At 39.5% G+C, this 21,960-nt stretch overlaps 1 protein-coding gene across 3 annotated transcripts in view; it reads left to right on the top strand.

The window, feature by feature from the left end:
* CCDC169 (coiled-coil domain containing 169) overlaps positions 1–20,802 on the top strand; it is an 83,846-nt gene extending 63,044 nt beyond the window's left edge. The window contains exon 7 of one of the 3 annotated variants that reach the window (XM_075851727.1): positions 18,944–20,802. In XM_075851727.1, the coding sequence (XP_075707842.1) occupies positions 18,944–18,955 (12 nt within the window). In that variant the 3' untranslated portion in view covers positions 18,956–20,802. The remainder of the gene's footprint in view (positions 1–18,943) is intronic. The other 2 variants (XM_075851726.1, XM_075851725.1) reach the window with 2 other exon arrangements.
* Positions 20,803–21,960: the final 1,158 nt, after the last annotated feature.

Raw genomic sequence — 21,960 nt, 5'->3', positions numbered from 1 at the left:
TTCCTGGTGACAGTCTTCACTGTTTTCCCATGGTGGATATAATGCCCCTGGAAATTCTTTGGTACCCTTCTCCTAACTGATGCCTTTCAACAATCAGATCCCTTTGATGTGTTGTAAACTCTTTACGGACAATGGCTTTTTCTGTCACATGCAACAAAGAAAATGTCAGGAAAATCCTAATAGAACAGCTGAACTTTATATGGGGTTACTCAGAATCACTTTAAATAATGGCAGCTGTGTACTGACTACTATAGGACATAAATTTGAATGTGATTGGCTAATTCTGAATACAACCACATCCCTAATTATAAGAGGGTGTTCACACTTCTGCAACCACAATATTTTTGTCTTTTATTTTTATTTTTGACCTTTAAATGATTTCAGTTTGTTTTTCAATTGACTTGGTGGAAAAAGTTCTGAAATTATTCATCTTGTACTGACTTTGTATGTGACATTATAACAGGGGTGTGTAGACTTTTTATATCCACTGTATATTCTTGTGTGTGTGTGTATGTATACACTGCCGTTCAAAAGTTTAGGGTCACTTAGAAATTTCCTTATTTTTGCAAGAAAAGCACAGTTTTTTTCAATGAAGATAACATTAAATTAATCAGAAATACACTCTATACATTGTTAATGTGCTAAATGTCTATTCTAGCTGCAAACGTCTGGTTTTTAATGCAATATCTACATAGGTGTATAGAGGCCCATTTCCAGCAACCATCACTCCAGTGTTCTAATGGTACATTGTGTTTGCTAACTGTGTTAGAAGGCTAATGGATGATTAGAAAACACTTGAAAACCCTTGTGCAATTATGTTAGCACGGCTGTAAACAGTTTTGCTGTTTAGAGGAGCTATAAAACTGACCTTCCTTTGAGCTAGTTGAGAATCTGGAGCATTACATTTGTGGGTTCGATTAAACTCTCAAAATGAGAGAAAAAGAGAGCTTTCATGTGAAACTCGACAGTCTATTCTTGTTTTTAGAAATGAAGGCTATTCCATGCGAGAAATTGTCAAGAAACTGAAGATTTCCTACAACGGTGTGTACTACTCCCTTCAGAGGACAGCACATATAGGCTCTAACCAGAGTAGAAAGAGAAGTGGGAGGCCCCGCTGCACAACTGAGCAACAAGACAAGTACATTAGAGTCTCTAGTTTGAGAAATAGACGCCTCACAGGTCCTCAACTGGCAGCTTCATTAAATAGTACCAGCAAAACGCCAGTGTCAACATCTACAGTGAAGAGGCGACTCCGCGATGCTGGCTTTCAGGGCAGAGTGGCAAAGAAAAAGCCATATCTGAGACTGGCTAATAAAAGGAAAAGATTAATATGGGCAAAAGCACACAGACTTTGGACAGAGGAAGATTGGAAAAAAGTGTTATGGACAGACGAATCGAAGTTTGAGGTGTTTGGATCACACAGAAGAACATTTGTGAGACGCAGAACAACTGAAAAGATGCTGGAAGAGTGCCTGACGCCATCTGTCAAGCATGGTGGAGGTAATGTGATGGTCTGGGGTTGCTTTGGTGCTGGTAAAGCGGGAGATTTCTACAAGGTAAAAGGGATCTTGAATAAGGAAGGCTATCACTCCATTTTGCAACGCCATGCCATACCCTGTGGACAGCGCTTGATTGGAGCCAATTTCATCCTACAACAGGACAATGACCCAAAGCACACCTCCAAATTATGCAAGAACTATTTAGGGAAGAAGCAGGCAGCTTGTATTCTATCTGTAATGGAGTGGCCAGCGCAGTCACCAGATCTCAACCCCATAGAGCTGTTGTGGGAGCAGCTTGACCGTATGGTACGCAAGAAGTGCCCATCAAGCAATCCAACTTGTGGGAGGGGCTTCTGGAAGCATGGGGTGAAATTTCTTCCGATTTACCTCAGCAAATTAACAGCTAGAATGCCAAAGGTCTGCAATGCTGTAATTGCTGCAAATGGAGCATTCTTTGACGAAAGCAAAGTTTGAAGGAGAAAATTATTATTTCAAATAAAAATAATTATTTCTAACCTTGTCAATGTCTTGACTATATCTTCTAGTCATTTTGCAACTCATTTGATAAATATAAGTGTGAGTTTTCATGGAAAACACAAAATTGTCTGGGTGACCCCAAACTTTTGAACGGTAGTGTGTGTGTGTGTGTGTGTGTGTGTGTATATATATATATATATATATATATATATATATTGTTGATGTAATTATATATTAGACTGAAATTTGCAATCTTATCCACTACAAAAGAAACAAGAGGTGATTCCAGGAAAGATGGACATAAACATTACTTTAATCACTTTCAGACACACATACACATGCAATATTGTAATTAAATTTTATTAAAAATAAGTTTTACTTTTTGAGATACAGTTGCTTTGTATCCTGTACACAGAGCAGCTGTATCTAGTGCTGAAACCTGTATTCGTCAGGTCAGCGGGACCGACGGGTTCAGTGACAGCGGGTCACCCAGAATCGAGCTGTAATCAATCACATCGAAGTATCAAAGCGGCTGACAAGGGAGGAAGTATTGTAATTCAAAACAGAGAGGTTTATACTAAAGAAGCCTATAGAATATTATCGGACCCAGAATACTATGACGTTTTAGTTACGGATCCCACCATCATATATGAAGGAGAATATGCTGTACTAATTAAAGAGAACTATGAAAAAGGAGTTATAAACAAAAAAGAAAAGCACTTCCTAACAGTAGCAGCTCCAGCAACTCCTTTTTTTTCATAAGGACAAGATTAACCCACCGGGACGTCCGATAATAACAGGCATCAATTCCTTAACTAGCCAATTATGTAATTGTATAGGCCTGCATCTGCAAAATGTTGTTACTGAATTACCCTCACACCTCAAGGACTCCACAAGTCTAAATAGGGATCTGAAAAAACAAAGCTGGCAATAAGATTATATTTTGATTTCATTGGATGTTACATCATTAAATTCAAATATAGACCGCAACCTAGGCCTGACGGACAAAAAATATTTCCTCTAATACAGCGGGATGTTTCACAAAGAACAGAGTAAATTTTTATTAGAAGGGCTAGAATTTATATTAACCCATAATATTTTTAAATATGATACAAAGCTGTATAAACAAATAAAAGGTACGGCGATGAGGACCCGGGTAGCACCAAGCTATGCTAATTTATTTATGGGGTACTTTTGAGCTACAACATATACAAAACAACCACCCATATCGTAGAAATATTATTTATTACCGTAGATACATCGATGACCTGTTTTTTATACTGTCTGGGTCACCAAATGAAGCCGCTGAATTTGTAAACACCCTCAACAAAAACAATTGGGGTATTCAATTCACCCCTACCATATCTAAATCAAGTATTATATTTTTAGATCTAGAGATAAGTAATTTTAACAAGGAATTTATCACCAAAACTCATTTTAAAGATGTTGACCTCAACAGTTTTTTAGATTTTAACAGTGCACATTATAAATAATTGACTAAAAATAACCCTCATAGTCATGAATAAGGAAAAATTGCTCCACCACGGAGGCCTACGTCAATCAAAGATTTTAAATGAAAGATTTAGGGAAAAGGGCTATCCCTTAGATCTCATAAGAAATGCCTATCATAAGAACCTGACTACCACACAAGAATTATGTCTCTGAGAAAAAAGAAAATAAATATCGGAAGACACTACATCAAAATAGAAAAAGTACTCAAGCAATTTTTTTACCACTTACAATTGTGATAATAATGCAATTAGGAAATCCCTTAATAAAACATTGGAATATTCTCTTAAGTGAACCAATATTGAAAATAATATTACCGGGCATAACATTCCGGAGAGTTAAAACCATCAAAAAGATACTTGCACCAAGTAGACTGAAAATAAAAAAAACCCACAGGGATAACCCCAGGACACTTCCCCCTTTTAGTTTCCATCTACAAATGTGGCCAAAAAAACTGCCTTTGTTGCATAAACCTCAACTATGGAAAAAAAAGCGTAATGTCAAATACAACCAAAGAGATATCCATGATTAAATCTTTCATGAATTGCAGTACGTACTTCGTCATTTATATGATCAAATATCAATGTGGGATTCAATACATAGGGAGGACCACGCACACCCTCAGATGTAGACTGAATGGTCATAGGTTCAATGCCAAGAATGGTTATTTAATACATAGTTTATCGAGGCACCTGTTACAACACCACAAATCCGACTTCACGCACTTGAAAATTTCACCCATTGAACAAATAAATCCAAATATGGAAAACAGATCTGCAAATTCTAAATAAACGGGAATCTTACTGGATATTCAAATTTAATACTCTTAGGCCCAATGGGCTAAATAAAAACATAGAATCAGTATAATAATGAAATAACCAAAATTCTTACCTAGGTTGTCTGATCATTCTTAAAACCCCTTCCCGCATTTTCACGTACAGTTACGTGATGGGAGCTGGTGTTTTCCCGCAATTCCACGTAACTGTACGTGAAGGAGATGGAGTTGGCTCAGGAGCTGAGCCAGCGACATAACCGCCGGGTGACATCTGTATATTACAGCTGGCACCCTGAGGTATCGGCCAGGACCAGAGCTAGCCTCCGTTCCGACCGATTAACCCCTCACATGCTGCGTTCAATAGAGATCGCAGCATGTGAGGAGTTTATAGCCACCGGCACCCCAGCAACGTGATCGCTGTGTTGCCGGTGGCTGCAAAGGCGATCGGAGGCCTAATACTTACCTCCCGGTCTGCCAGCAACGAAATCCTCCTGTGCCCCGTCGTCAGCGGGTCCCAAAAGGCTTCCGGTACCATCGGCAAGATGGCGCCGGTTCAGCTTCCGGCTCAGAAGCTGAGTCGGCGTCATCAGCAGTGGGTGTCCGCTGTATGTTACAGCGGACATCCCACTGTAAAGGCAGGAATCAGAGCTAGCTCCAATTCCTGCCATTAACCCCTTCCATGCAGCGATCCAATGCAATCGCTGCATCAAAGTGGTTTGTATGAAATCGGCAGCCTGCCATGCGATGGCAAGGCTGGCGACTGCTACTATGGCAACAGGAGGCCTAACAATGGCTTCCTATCTGCCATTACGGAAGCAGATTAGGCCCCGTCCGGAGGTGGAGCCTGATCGGCTTGCTGTCAGTGAACAACTGACAGTTCTAATACATTGCACTACATAGGTAGTGCAATGTATTAGAACATCAAACAAACAGTTGGACCTTCAAGTCCCCTAGTGGGACTAAAGAAAAGGGTAAAAAAAAGTGTAAAAAAAGTAAAAATAAAAGTTGTAAAAAAATACAATAAAAGTTTCAAATAATAACATAAAACAATCGCCCTTTTTCCCTTTATCAAGTCATTTATTATTGAAAAAAATATTAAAGCCAATAAAAATATTATGTTATTTATTCCGCACAATGAACGCCGTAAAAAAAAAACAACTAAAAGATACTGACATAATTGCTATTTTTTTGGTCAGTTTGTCTTCCAAAAATTGAAATAGAAAGTGATCAAAAAGTCCCATGTACCCAAAAATGGGACCTATAAAAACTATAACTCGTCTCGCAAAAAACAAGCCCTCAGAGCTCCGTCAACGAAAAAATTAAAACCGTTATGGCTCTCACAACTTGGCGGCAGAAAAAATCCATTCTCTTTACAAAAGTTATTTTATTGTGCAAAAAGTTGTAAAACATAAAAAAGTGCTATAAATTAGGTATCGCCAGAATCGGACTGACTCGCAGAATAAAGGTAACATGTAATTTATAACGTGTGGTGAACGCTGTATAAAAGTCACTAAAAAAATATGCCAGAATTGCTGTTTTTTTGTCACCTTGCCCCTCCCCAAAAAAAAGGATAACAAGTGATCAAAAAGTCGCATGTACCCCAAAATGGTACCAATAAAAACTACAACTCGTCCCGCAAAAAAACAGCTCTCATACCACTACGTCTATGAAAAATTAAAATTAGTTAAGGCTCCAATAAGTCAGGAAAGAAAAAATATGTAGTTGTGCTGACCCGAGGGGAACATTTCTTCTGTTTTCAAGTGGCGAATTATCAAGGCCCCTAAAATTAGGGAACCAGGAAGGGGAGGGCCCAAACATATCTGCTGGAAGCGACGGTGCCTATATTATACGAGGACAACACTTGCCCAGCAAAATTCCCCAAACTGCAAAGATGCCGAGTGTGGACCAAAAGGCGAATAAGTAAGGACCATTTATTAGTGAGACACCGGCCTGTGCAGAAAGGATCGTGTCACAGCGTAACACACATCTATGGATTATTGTATTGTTGTTTTTTTTACCCAATTATTATACCACCTGACTATGCCCCTTATATACTCCGCCCGGCTTACATGTGCCCCCACATTATAAATTGAAATACCAGTAAGACTCCAAACAAATCTACTACCAAGCAAAATCCACGCTCCAAAAGCCAAATGGCGCTACCTCCCTTCTGAACCCTACAGTGTGCCCAAACAGCAGTTTACTTCCACATAAATGTCATCGCCATACCCAGGAGAACCCTTTTAACAATTTTTGGGGTGTGTGTCTCCAGTGGCACAAGCTGGGCACGACATATTTGCCACTGAAATGGCATATCTAGGGAAAAATTTAAATTTTTGTTTTGCACCTTCCACAGCGCAATCATTCATGGAAAAGGCCCATGGGGTGAAAATGCTCACTACACCCCTTAATAAAGGCCTTGAGGGGTACAGTTTCCAAAATGGGGTCACTTCTCAGCAGTTTCTTTTATTATTTCACATCAGAGCCTCTGCAATTGTAAACCAATACTTTGTAAATTGCCTAATTAGGCCTTAATTTTACATGGTACTCTTTCACTCCTGAGCCTGGTCGAATGTCCAGGCAACAGATTAGGGCCACACGCAGGGTGTTTCTAAAACCGGGAAACACAGCATAATAATAAGAGAGCGGTCTTGTTATGGTGGCACAAGCTGGGCACCAGATATTGGCATATCTATGGAAAAAATCCCATTTTCACTCTGCAACATCGAGTGCACACCAATTTCTGCCAATCACCTGTGGGGTTAATATGCTCACTACACCCCTAGGTGAATACCTTGAGGGTGTAGTTTCCAAAATGGGGTCACTTCTTGGGGGGATCCACTGTTTTGGTCCCACAGGGACTTTGCAAATGCGACATAGCGCCCAGAAACCAATCCAGCAAAATCTGTACTCCAAAAATCCAAACGGTGCCCCTTCCCTTCTGAGCCCTATTCTGTGCCCAAACAGTAGTTTATGACACATATGTGGTATTGCCGTACACAGGAGAAGTTGCTTTACAAGTGTTGGGGTGCTTTTTTTCATTTATTTGTTGAGAAAATGAAACATTTTCAGCTAAAACTACGTCTTCTTGAAGAAAAAGGATTTTTTTTTATTTTCACTGCCCATTTCTAATAAAATCTAAGAAACACCTGTAGGGTCAAAATGCTCACTACACCCCTAGATGAATTCCTCAAGGGGTGTAGTTTCGTGAATCGAGTCACTTTTGGGGAGTTTCCACTGTACTGGTACCTTAGGAGCTTTGCAAAAGTGACATGGTGTCAAGAAACCAATCCAGCAAAATCTGTACTCCAAAAGCCAAATGGCGCTCCTTCCCTTCTGATCGTTGCCGTGTGCCCAAACAGCAGTTTATGACCACAAATGGGGTATTGCCGTACTCCAGAGAAGTTGCTTTACAAATGTTGGGGTTCTTTTATTCCTTTATTTGTTGAGAAAATGAAAAATGTTTAGCTAAAGCTACGTCTTATTGGAAAAAATTGATTTTTTTTTATCTTCACTGCCCAATTCTAATAAAATCTATGAAACCCTTGTGGGGTAAAAATGCTCACTACACCCCTAAATGGATTCTTGAAGGGGTGAAGTTTCCTAAATGGAGTAACTTTTTGGGCGTTTTCACTGTTTTGGTCCCTTAGGGGCTTTGCAAATGCGACGTGGTCTCCGCAAACCATTCCTGCTAAATTTGAGCTCCAAAAGCCAAATAGCGCTCTTTCCCTTCTAAGCCCTGCCGTGTCTCCAAACAGCCGTTTATGACTACATGCGGGGTATTGTTTTACTCAGGAGAAATTGCTTTACAAATGTAGTGGTGCATTTTCTCCTTTAGTCCTTGTGGAAATTAGAAAAAAATACCTAAACCTACATTTTCTTTGAAAGAATGTAGATTTTCATTTTCACGGCCTACTTCCAATAATTTCTGCAAAAAACCTGCGTGGTCAAAATGCTCACTATACCCCTAGATAATTTCCTCAAGGGGTATAGTTTTCAAAATGGGGTCACTTTTGGGGGATTTCCACTGTTTTGCCAAGAGCCTTTCAAGCCTGACATGGTGCCTAAAATATTTTCTAATCAAAAGGAGGCCCCAAAATCTTTTAGGTGCTCCTTTGCTTCTGAGGCCTGTGCTTCAGTCAATAAGTTAATTAGGGTCACATGTGGGGTATTTCTAAAAACTTCAGAATCTGGGCAATAGATATTGAGTCGCGTTTCTCTGGTAAAACTTTCTGTGTTATGAAAAAAATAGATGATAGATTGAATTTCTGCAAAAAAAAAAGAAATTTGAAAATTTCACATCTACTTTGCCTTAATTCCTGTGAAACGTCTAAAGGGTTAAGAAACTTTCTAAATGCTGTTTTGAATACTTTGCGGGGTAAAGTTTTTAAAATGGGGTGACTTATCGGGGGTTTCTAATATAAAAGGCCCTAAAATCCTCTTCACAGCTGAACTGGTCCCTGTAAAAATAGCCTTTTGAAATTTTCTTGAAAATGTGAGAAATTGCTGCTAAAGTACTAAGCCGTGTAACGTCCTAGAAAAATAAAAGGATGTTCAAAAAACAATGCCAATCTATAGTAGACATATGGGTGATGTTAATTAGCAACAATTTTGTGTGGTATTACTATCTGTCTTACAAGCAGATACATTTAAATTTAGAAAAATGCAAATTTTTGCAATTGTTCGCTAAATTTTGGTGTTTTTCACAATGAAATACTTAATGTATCGAGCAAATTTTGCCAGTAACATAAAGTCCAATGTGTCACGAGAAAACAGTCTCAGAATCGCTTGGATAGGTAAAAGCATTCCGAAGTTAGTACCACATAAAGTGAAACATGTCAGATTTGAAAAAATTGGCTGTGTCCTGAAGGCCAAAACAGGCTGCGTCCTTAACCCCTTCCCGCACCTTGACGTAACTGTATGTCAATGTGTGCAGTAAGTTCGCGCACCTTGACGTGCAGTTACGTCTGTGCTTTGACAGTTAACCGCCGCGCGGCGCTACACTGCAGCGGCGGTTAACTGTGCAGGGCGTCTGCCCTGCATTCCCCGTTGCCGATCAGCGGCCTATCGCCGCTTATTTCGGCAGTTAACCCCTTAATTGCGGCGTTCGATTTGAACGCCGCAATTAAGGTGTTTAGCGCCGATCGGCAGCCCCCATGTGAAATCACGGGGGCTGGCGATCGTACCCATGGCAACCGGACGCCAGACAATGGCTTCCGGGCTGCTATGTACAGAAGCCTATGAGGACTACCCGGAGGGTGGTCGTCGTAGGCTTCCTGTCAGTGTGACTGTCACGTCACAATGACAGTTGGAATGCATTACACTACGTGTGTAGTGTAATGTACTCTAGCAGCGATCAGAGCTGCAAGTCTAAGTGTCCCCTAGTGGGACAAGTGAAAAAAGTAAAAAAAAAGAATAAAAATGTTTTAATAAAAGTGTAAAAATAAAAGTTATAAGTGACATAAACATGAACTGCTTTTTTTCCTATAAGTCTTTTATTATAGGAAAAAAATGAACACGTAAAAAAAAAGTACACATATTGGGTATCACCGCATTCGTAACGACCCCAACTATAAAACTATAATATTATTTTTCCCGCACGGTGAACACCGCAAAAAAAATAAATGAAAAACAAAGCGAGAATCACTATTTTTTTGGTCACCAACCCTCACAAAATATACAATAAAAAGTGATCAAAAAGTCCCATGTACGCCAAAATTGTACCGATACAAACTACAACCCGTCCCGCAAAAAACAAGCCCTTACACAGCTTTTTTGACTGAAAAATAAAAAAGTTACGGCTCTCAGAATATGGTGACAGAAAATAAATTATTTTCTAAATAAGTTATTTTATTGCGCAAACGCTGCAAAACATAAAAAAACCTATATACATATGGTATCGCCGTAATCGTACCGACCCGCAGAATAAAATATAATGGTCATTTATAGCCCAGGGTGAACGCTGTAAAAAATAAATAAAAATCATTGTCAGAATTGATGGTTTTTGGTCACCTTGCTTGCCGAAAAATTGAATAAAAAGTGATCAACAAAATCGCATGCACCCCAAAATGGTACCAATGAAAATTACAGATTGTCCCGCAACAAATAAGCCCTCACACAGCTCCGGTGGTGCAAAAATAAAAAAAGTTCCGGCTCCCAGATTATGGCGATGCAAAATGTACAGAGCGTTCCAAAAGCGTATAAGATCGGGCGCCATTTATAATATAAGTGCAACACTGGCCACATATCTGTGGATTATTATTTATTTACCCCATTATTATACCCTCTTATTATGCCCTGATGTACTCTGCCCAACCTACATTTGCCCCCACATTATAAACTGAAATACCAGCAAAACGCCAGAGCTACTACCAAGAAAAATCTGCGCACCAAAAGCCAAATAGCGTCCCTCCTTTCTGAGCCCTACAGTCTGCCCAAACAGCCGTTTACGTCCACCGATATGGCATCGCCATACCCGGGAGAACCCTGTTAATATTTTATTTGTGGTATTTGTGGCACAAACTGGGCACAACATATAGTGCACTAAAATGGCACATCAGTGGAAAATTGTAATTTTCACTTTCCACCATCGGCTGCGCATTAAACCCTTCGCGCACCATGACTTAATAACATGTTGTGGTGTGGGGGGTGATATATGGAGCGTCTCACGCGCTGAGTCCGCGCCATACGCTGTGGGTGTCAGCTGTGTATTACAGCTGATACCCGGGACTAACGGACAGAAACAGCGATCACGCTGTTACAGGAGCCTGTAAAAATGACAATATATAATGTTATATATATATATATATAATTATAATACTAATGTATTGCAGTGTATTCTACCAGTGATCTAACGATTGCTGGTTCAAGTCTCCTAGGGGGACTACTTTTGTTTTTACATATTTTATTAAATAGTTATTATTAGTGGAAAAAATTAAATAAATATTTAAAGTCCAAAAAGAAACCCTTTTCATATTTTTTCTCTAAAGTAATGTAAAAAAATTAAAAAAATACACAAAATTGGTATCGCTGCGTCCGTAAAAGTCCAAGCTATTACAATATACCATTATTGAACTCGCACGGTGAACGCCGTGAAAAATAAAGAATTTTAAATGGCAAAATTGCAGTTTTTTGGTCACCTTCGCTCCACCAAAAAATGGAATAAAAAATGCTGAAAAAGTCTTATGTACCAAAAAATTGTACCAATAAAAACTACAGCTCGTCCCGCAAAAAATAAGCCCCCACACCGCTCTATTGACGAAAAAATAAAGACGTTGTGGCTCTCAGAAAGCGGGGAGGAAAAACGAAAAAGAAAAAGCAAAACATGGATCAGTCCGGAAAGGGTTAATTTATTTTCTAATGAAAAAACATTTATGACCACATGTGGGGTATTACCGTACTCGGGAGAAATTGCTTTACAAATGTTGGGGTGCATTTTCTCCTTTATCCTTTGTGAAATTGAAAAAATTCAACATTTTAGTGGAAATAATGTTGATATTAATTTTCACGGCCTAATTCTAATAAATTCTGCAAAAGACGTGTGGGGCCTAAATGCTCACTATACCCCTAGATAGATTCCTTAAGTGGTGTAGTTTCCCAAATGGGGTTACTTTTGGGAGGTTTCCACTGTTTTAGTACCTCAGGAGCTTTGCAAATTCGACATGACACCCAAAAACTATTCCAGCTAAATTTGAGCTCCAAAAGCCAAATAGCGCTCCTTCCCTTCTAAGCCCCGGTGTGGGTCCAAACAGCAGTTTATTACCACATATGGGGTATTTACGTAATCAGGAGAAATTGTTTTACAAATGTTGGGGTGCTTTTTCTCCTTTATTCCTTGTAAAAATTAACAATTTCTAAGTTCTTACAGAAAAAAGTAGATTTTTACCTTTACAGACTAATTCCAATGACTTCAGCAAAACAACTGTGGGGTCAAAATGCTAACTTTACCCCTAGAAAAATTCCTTGAGGGGTGTAGTCTCCAAAATGGGGTCACTATTGGGGGGTTTCCACGGTTTTCATCCCTCCAGTGCATTGCAAACGTGACACGGCACTGAAAACTATTCCAGCAAAATCAGAAATCCAAAATCCAAATGGTGCTCCTTCCCTTCTGAGGCCTGCTGTGGGTCCAAACAGCAGTTTATTACCACATATGGGGTATTGCTATAATCGTAAGAAATTGCTTTACATATGGTGGGGTGTTTTTTTACTTTATTCCTTGTAAATATTTAAAATTTTTACGTTTTTTCACAAAAAAGTAAATTTTCATCTTCACATACTAATTCAAATAAATTTAGCAAAAAAACTGTGGGTTCAAAATGCTAACTATACGCATAGATAAATTCCTTGAGGGGTATAGTTTCCAAAATGGGGTCACTTTTGGGGGGTCTTTACTGTTTTGGTACCACAAGACCTATTCAAACCTGACATGGTACCTAAAATAGATTCTAAAAAAAGGAGGCCCCAAAATCCACTAGTTGCTCCTTTGCTTCTGAGGCCGGTGTTTCAGTCCATTACCGCACTAGGACCACATGTGGGATATTTCTAAAAACTGCAGAATCTGGGCAATAAATATTGAGTTGCGTTTCTCTGGTAAAACCTTCTGTGGTACAGAAAAAATGTATTACAAATTAATTTTCGAAAAAAAAAAATGAAATTTGTAAATTTCACCTCTACTTTGCTTTAATTCCTGTGAAACGCCTAAAGGGTTAAAACACTTTCTGAATGCTGTTTTGAATACTTTGAGGGGTGCAGTTTTCAAAATGGGGTGATTTATGGGGACTTTCTAATATATAAGGCCCTCAAAGCCACTTCAGAACTGAACTGGTCCCTGAAAAAATAGGCTTTTTTGAAATTTTCTTGAAAATATGAGAAATTGCTACTAAAGTTCTAAGCCTTGTAACGTCCTAGAAAAATAAAAGAATGTTCAAAAAACGATGCAAACATAAAGTAGACATATGGGAAATATAAAATAGTAAGTATTTTGTGTGGTATTACTATCTGTTTTACAAGTAGATGCATTTAAATTTAGAAAAATGCTAATTTTTGCTAATTTTCTCTAAATCTTGGTGTTTTTTACAAATAAATATTGAATTTATCGACCAAATTTTTTCCCTAACATAAAGTACAATATGTCACGAGAAAAAAAATCTCAGAATCACTTGGATAAGCAAAAGCATTCCGGAGTTATTACCACATAAAGTGACACATGTCCGATTTTAAAAATCGGCTTCGTCCTGAAGGCCAAAACAGGCACAGTCCTGAAGGGGTTAAGGGGTTAAATTTGAAGCGATCCATGTCGTTCAAATAATGTAATAAAACAGTAGTCTATGTCCAAAAATAAACCCAAGAAAAAAACAACTCCAGAAAGAATAAAGTCTATACAATTTTAAAAAAAAAATTGTCACGAGCTTAGTAAGTTAAATTTACCCCCATAATTTATCACAGCGAATTAGAAACTGGTCATGTTCCAAAATCCGGGTAACCATTAATACTAACGGGAAACATCCAGTCAGAAGTGTCAATAGACCAGTAACCAATGAGCGAAAAGCCTAGTACCATAGCCAATCAGAAGCGTGGGAAAGTAAACATTGATTACGTAGGCATGGGAAAATAGAAATGGAAATAAACAAAGGAGTAAAACTAAAACATTGTAAACGATACAATCCAGAAAACTCATATCCTGTAATATAAATGAATTAATAACAAATAGAAATAAATATTAAATTAACATCTCTCGATTTTTTTTCCTTTTTTATTTAACTGACAAGCGATAAATAAAACAAGTTATTGTAACATGAACAGAACGTTTGTGAACATGCCCATAATGAACTTTTATGCTTTACGTTTGAACTGGGCATCGTTTTAATTAAGAAAGTGTGTTTATAGAGATGTGATTTTAGACAATGTTATATGCCTGACAAAGACCCCCTAGGCTGGGGTCGAAACGCGTTGCACAGTGTTTGCTTTTAGACTTTGATGTATAAAAACACTTGTTCCTGAAAACCGACTACAAATCTATATCAGCACAGGAGTGCCCCATTTAAGGAGTTTTTTCTTTCCCTCCACTATTCCTATATACAGGAGACAAAGCAGCTGTATCTCAAAAAGTTACAATTATTTTGCACCAATAAAGAGGCACCAATCGCACTGATACATATTTTGATTTAAAAATAAATGTTTTCAATGGTGTACATAGCATTTAAAGGGGTTTTCCCAACTGAAATATTTATGGTACGGTGTATTCCATACATTTCGTATTAATGCGGGTCCCACCTGTGAAACCCGCTGTTGTTTATATATTGGTGATTACCTGACCAGGTGGTAACTCCCATAGGAATGAATCAGGAGAGCCATGCATAATCCTGGCCACCTCTTCATTCATACTCCACCTGGATACGGTGCCCCCCTCACCAGGTGGGATGTGTGACCCATATATAAAATGTAGACACATACTTAGGACATGGGTTTAAATCTGCGCCAAACAAAGAATTGTAAATTTGTCATGTTTACTTACTCCCATTATTATTATTATTATTATTATTATTATTATTATTATTATTAGTATTATTATTTTCTTTTTTTACTGTCCCCACAATATTCACCAAGAAAAAACTCACAACTTACCACTGACTCTTGGACAACAGCATTCACAAATCTGTTGTTTCCCTTATATAAATAGCCTTTCTTGTAGACTTATGTAACCCTGACCCTAAGGACAGGTAGCACAGTCATCAGGGGCACAACTATATAGACTCCATGCTGTTATGCCCGTCACCCACCTTTGAGTTAATTGTGAAGATCTCTTTTGTTTCCAGCTGCCACTAGGGGAGCTCCGATTTATACAGCTAGTATTTAGTTCAATGTGAGCTCCGCAAATTAATGCAGCTCGCATTGAACTAAATACAAGCTGTATTGACAGGGATTGACTTTAAACAAACTCCATTACCATTATATTTACCCCATTTTACTAAATTAATGAAGAATAAAAAGAGAAAAGAAACAGCAGAGGACCAGTTGAGGGTTCGTCCGGGCTCAGCTGCCATATTGCCAGAATTCCTTTATAAAGTGAATATTTTTGTACCATTCTGTAGAAGGACTTTACTCATTGGAGTTTCCTTTTCTTATTATCCGCAAGACAAGTGTTTAAATAAGAGCTGCAAATCACTTATAAGAAGGCAATTTTCTTCCACATCTGTTATAGTTTAATCTCGCATTTAAAAGTAAAGCCTCAGCTCAGAAATGGTTGAGAGGATTAAAGGGACAGGGGGCCAAAGAAGTGAGCAGTACAGGGAGCGAGGAGCAGAGGATGAGCCAGCAGTTTAACAGGACACATACATATTTGCTTGTGAGCATAGTGTAACTTGTGGAACCACAGAGATTGTTGAGTATTTCTAAATGGGGGAAATATGTTCTGCTTTTGGCATTTATAGAAATTTATGAGGACATACAGTACCTCTGTATGTCTCCAATTTCATATAGAATCCAACAGAAAAAAAATGTGCCATGTTACGTCAGATGCTGCATTGCTTTTAGGAGAGAATATCTCTGTCATGGAGGCACTATATGGTGGCACATAGTGCCAACGTCTCCATAGTATGGGCTCTGCTGTGGATTAAATGGGTTATCCGGGTTTTTAAAATTGATGGCCTACCCTTCGGATAGGCCATCAATATTAGATCAGCTGAGGTCTGAGACTCTGCATCCCTGACCATCAGCTGGTTGAAGGGGCCTCTTCATGGTTTACAAGGGTTTCCTCCTCGTTCGTACTTGCACGCGCCGTTACATTTGTAGTGGGCTTGAAAAATATTGCATCAGTGTCCCATTCAAGTCATTGGGACTGTGTTGCAATAAATTTCACGGCTATTTTTACATTGCTTTAGGGAGAAAATGCGAAAAGGTTTTTTTTTTTTAAACTTTTAATATTTTTTTTTTTTGTAGATTAAAAAAAAAACAACAACTTTATTTAACAGTTTTTTTTACTATTGTTATTAGTAACCTTAGGGGACTTGAACCAGCAATCGTTGGATCGCTTGCACGGTATACTGCAATACTAATGTATTCTAATATACCGTGATTTTCACAGGCTACTACTAAGGATGCAGGAGCACAAAGATGGCAGACCTGGGGGCCTTCATTTGGTCCCCAGGCTTCCGACCCCCCACTTACGAACAACTTAGATGCTGCGGTCACTATTGACGGGTTTAAACGAGCGGGATTCTGCTCGTTACAGTGAAGTGTCGGCTGTAACATACAGCGGTAACCTGTGTAGTATTGAGCGGGCTCAGCCCGTGTGTATACCTCAAATGTCGGGAAGGGGTTAATCATAAGAAGACTCATTCGCTTATGTGCCAAATCACTGGGCAATTGTTGCTTTTTGAGATAATGCACCTACTTTGTCGAGGAAATGTATTGATTTTTGGTACAAATTAAAGGGGTTTCCGATGGCTGACAATTTGTTCAAAAACCTTAAACTGTGAAAATAAAGCTTTTCTATATACTCATCATTAATATTCTTTACTGTTTCAGTGATCCCTTGGTCCCCTATGTACGTAGGACGTGTTGATGTGTCTGCAGATGACCAGTCACGCAACTGTGGTGGCCATTTTCTGGTTACTGTGGTCACTGTACTATACCTCACTTTGGTTAGCAGTGACTGCTTGCTAGCATCATGTGATGTCATCAGCATGGATAATACATCACCACAATTAGCGCTGGAACGCTGTAATTTTTAGTTATCCTCTGATATTATGCAATGTTTGGTGGAATTCTGCTTTAGGATTGAAGTCGTGATGTTTGGCTGTACAACAAAGGGTTTTAGGAAAATAAGAAAATATTGGGAGCAGGAATATACTTTAGGTAATCTTTTATGTTTCCTGTATTCAGCACATTAACCCCCTCAGGACTGAGCATATTTTGGCCTTGAGGACGAAGGTGATTTTTTTAAAAACTGACTTGTCACTTTATGTGGTAGTAACTTTGGCATGCTTTTACCTATCCAAGCGATTCTGAGATTGTTTTCTCGTGACATATTGTACATTATGTCAGTGGGAAAATTTGGCCGATAAATTCAGAGGTAGTTCTGAGCCCCCAGAAATTAACCCATTTTGGAAACTACACCCCTTAAAGAATTTATCTAAGGTTGTGATCTCTTTTTTTGACCGCACAGTGGACCAATAGGTCCTCATCTACGGCCACTTAGTTAGGCCCATATTTAGGACCAATCCCCAGTATTGCAGCGTTTATGCTGTGTTGGTGGGATGCCACCTGTATGGCCTGGCATAAAAAGAACTGGTGTTCGCAGCAATAAATTGTTGAGCACATAGATTTGTCTGCTCAACAATTTTTTCCAACAAGGCTGTCCGAAAAGAAGAGCTTAGAAAATTACATTTCTGACCGCTCTTCTGTCTGGACTTGGACCCCTACAGCAGCAGTAAAGTCTGGTACTTCGGGGTGTAGGAGGTTGGGTACAACCAAGTAGGTTCAGGTGCAGGTGTAACCTGAACACTAACTCTCCTGCGACTGCGAGGAGGTGCCTCGGTGTCAGTTGAGGAGGATAAAGCGAAAGTGGAACCTACATCACTCGCACTTTCTGTGCGAGAATCTCCTACGCCTCTTCTGCGGTATATTTTCTACGGGCTATTTTTATTTCAGATGTACAGTAAATATATGTATACTATATTTATACTAATGTATACTGTATCTATATGTATAATATAGAACTTTTTTTGTCTCTGACGATGGCTAACTGACGCTGACTGACAATCACACACTGACTGACGCGAACGGTCTGACGCTGACTAACAGACAGTCTGGCGCTGAAAGTGACTGACACTGACTAAATTGACAGGAACACTTTTTTAGTGTTTTATGATTTTTGGTAAAAAAAAAGCAACAAAAAAAACTCCCTTATACAATGCGAGAGGTAGGGGAGTGATTAGAGTGGGGGAACTGTGATCAAGGGGTTAATTTGGGGGTTTTCGTACTCTTTGTGAAGTGGAGAGATCAGAGACTGTATCATTTGTCCAGAGATAGATTTGTTCAAACACCAACAGTGGTGATCAGAGCCTGTCCTAAAGTTTCACAGTACTACAGATCTCCGATTGGTTAGGCTGTACAGTCTAACCAATTGGAGCAATCACCGACAAGGGACCACTCTGATTGATCTCTTATAGTCTGCCTAGAGACCAGGGCAGTCCCTGGCAGCAGTTAACCGCCGCTACATTACAGTGCCGCGGGGTGGTTAACATTTTAATTGCGGACGTAACTGCACGTCTCGGTGCGCTAAGTTACTTCTCACCTGGACATGCAGTTACGTCATGGTGCGGGAAGGTAGATTAGATTATGTTTACATCACGTTTACGCAAAGGAACGCTCTGCCCCGAAATATGCCAAAGTGTCATTTTGGCATACGTCTGCTGTACTGAAAAACATAGTTGATTCTGCTTTTCAGTACAGAGGCATCCCGTAAAGAAGTGTATAATGTGTGGTACCATAGGAGCCTATTTGCGACATATGAAACTGTATAGCATACAGTTGCATACATCGGAGGTTTTCATTCAGTGCACACGAGATTTACCCGAAGTATGTGCCAAACATAAACGAATAGCATGATGTGAACAGAGCCGTATAGTTACATCTCTTTCACATCCACATGTAATGCTTTTGTTTTTTTTCTGTTTTGCAGAGGTGTACATAATGCTTCCGTCAAGCAAAGGACCGTAAGTAGAAAGAAAGAAGTTGCACGGAAGACAACAAAGCAGAGTCATTCTACTAAAATGAAACATTAACCTGTAAATATATGAAGCAGATTTAAACCAATGCCATTGTAAATACACGGCAGGTCGGGAGTGCCGGGTTCTCAGAGACAGCTACACACCCTGAAGAGAAGACAGAAGGGCAGTAAAGTTCACTTAGCTGGTGTGCAAAATTTGACAACACATGCAAGGTCCTTTTGATGCAGGCTAAGGCCTTGTTCTAAGGCTAAGGACCTGTTCCACCCCCCCCCCCCCTTTCATTATAATGGGTGTCGAAAGCTTATTTTTCCCGATGGCTGATTTTTTTTCAGCTAGCGGGAAAAAGAAGCGTTCTGACCGATCTTCGGACAGATTCGGCCTGAACCTCCCATTTAGGTAAATGGGAGGAATAGTCATGCCGATGCCAGGAATAATTCCGCAGTGGATTTTGCGGCGGGAACCACCAAACAAAATCTGCCGTGTGAACTGACCCTTAGGCCTTATTCACATTAACGTATAATACGTCCGTGCTACGCCCGTGGAAATCACGCGCGTCGCACGGACCTATGTTAGTGAATCGGGCCGTTTAGACTGTCAGTGAATTTCACGCAGCGTATGTGCGCTGCGTAAAACTCTTGACATGTCCTATATTTGCCCGTGTTTCGCGCAGCACGCACCCATTGAAGTCATTGGGTGCGTGTAAATCGCGCTCGGCACACGGAAGCACTTCAGTAGTAAAATAAATGAATGTAAACATAAAAACAGAGTGTCATAATGATGCCGGCTGCGCGAAAATCACCCAGCCACGCACCATATGCTGATGACAAACAGACCTTTTGTGCGCGCAAAACGTACACGTCCGTGTGAATAAGGCCTTAGAGTGCTGTATCCGCCTCTCCTGGTAATTCCATGTGATAAAAATTCACCCTGTGTCCCATGCTGGGGGCAGCCATTGTGTTTGTCCCTATCCGGGAGGGATCACCTGGTTGCATCTATGGCACTGTAATAAACCTCTTCATCTTGGCTGACTATCCTTTATGATTTCCATATGCCCTAATCATCGGAAAAACCTGTTTATCTTCAGTTATGTATACATTTTTATACTTTTTTTATTATTATTCGGCGCTTAATTTGATTGGGTTTTTTTTGCCACATTTTTTAGTCCACCATCTTGCATAAAAATCTGCAGCCTTTGTTCTTTCATATCATTGTAACAAGTAATTCATGGGTTATTGTTTTTTTATGGTTGACTTAAATGAATCAGGCCCAGGATTTCTCTGTTACTCAATGAATAAAGTTTTATATTTTTGCACAGACAATATTGACTCTGTACAGCAGGAAGTGACCCTCCCGACCCAACTCCGTAAGATGTTATACGACTTAACCTGAATAATTGTAGTATGGTTCATTCTTTAATTTTTTTTAGTGGTAAAAGCTACAATTTTAGATTTTACTGTAAAAAAATCAGAACACTCTTTTTATAGTGGTTAATCTGTACATTTATGGCCAGCTTTATATAAGAGCAATACGTTAAGGTATATTGCCAAACCACTAGTACGATTATCTATGGTCATGGGGTAGGGGGGAAAGAACATTTAAAAATAAATTATCCTGATCTACTGTCATATGTGCTGTGTTTACAGTGGGAGTTCCTAATGTTTTCAAGGAGAATTCTTCATTCATTAATTTTTAGGGTGAGGTCCAAACAAAAGCTGAAAATTGATCATTTCTGGAGTTGAAGTTCTTACATACTTTTTAAATTCCACCTACACTCTTGATTCATGAAGAGACTTGGGTCTCTAACTTTAATATATGCAGTAAATCCGGCTGGTTGACATCTTGGATTGTCAATGGAGAAAATAAAGTTTAAAGTGTATGTCCACCTTTGAGCACAATTTTACAGTTTATGTATAGATATAATCTATGTAACTGTTGAGTTAACCATTCCTGGTGTAAATTATAGTAAGAGCAGCGGGTGGCCACGTCTATTCTGTGAGAGATAGCTGGAGCCTGCTGAGTAGGTGGTCACTAGCTCTAATGTACTAACCTCACTGTGATTCACGGCATGCACAGAGTTAGTTTTGCTACCTTGCTTGCTATTAGGCTTTATTTAGACGAACGAGTGTAAACTCAGACATGGAAAATAGCCAGGTTTCACGTCCAGTCGCACCCGTGCGGCACAAGTTTTCACGGATCCCTCATAGACTTGAGTCTATTGAGGGATCCGTGAAAACTGACAAAAATAGGACCTGTCCTATTTTTTCACAGACCTTTCAGACAGTCCGTTAAAACATCAGACGTGTGAACAGCCCCATTGAAATACAGTGAAGGAAATAAGTATTTGATCCCTTGCTGATTTTGTAAGTTTGCCCAATGTCAAAGACATGAACAGTCTAGAATTGCATTGTGCACAGAGAAATTACTATTTGATCCCCTACCAACCATTAAGAGTTCAGCCTCCTCCAGACCAGTTACACTCTCCAAATCAACTTGGTGCCTGCATTAAAGACAGCTGTCTTAAATGGTCACCTGTACAAAAGACTCCTGTCCACAGACTCAATTAATCAGTCTGACTCTAACCTCTACAACATGGGCAAGACCAAAGAGCTTTCTAAGGATGTCCGGGACAAGATCATAGACCTGCACAAGGCTGGAATGGGCTACAAAACCATAAGTAAGATGCTGGGTGAGAAGGAGACAACTGTTGGTGCAATAGTAAGAAAATGGAAGACATACAAAATGACTGTCAATCAACATCGATCTGGGGCTCAATGCAAAATCTCACCTCGTGGGGTATCCTTGATCCTGAGGAAGGTGAGAGCTCAGCTGAAAACTACACGGGGGGAACTTGTTAATGATCTCAAGGCAGCTAGGACCACAGTCACCAAGAAAACCATTGGTAACACATTACGCCGTAATGGATTAAAATCCTGCAGTGCCCGCAAGGTCCCCCTGCTCAAGAAGGCAC

This window comes from Rhinoderma darwinii, chromosome 2 (genome assembly GCF_050947455.1).
Source record: "Rhinoderma darwinii isolate aRhiDar2 chromosome 2, aRhiDar2.hap1, whole genome shotgun sequence".
NCBI lineage: Eukaryota > Metazoa > Chordata > Amphibia > Anura > Rhinodermatidae > Rhinoderma > Rhinoderma darwinii.
The sequence above is the reverse complement of the archived record's forward strand: the minus strand, read 5'-3'. Positions and strand labels throughout refer to the sequence as shown.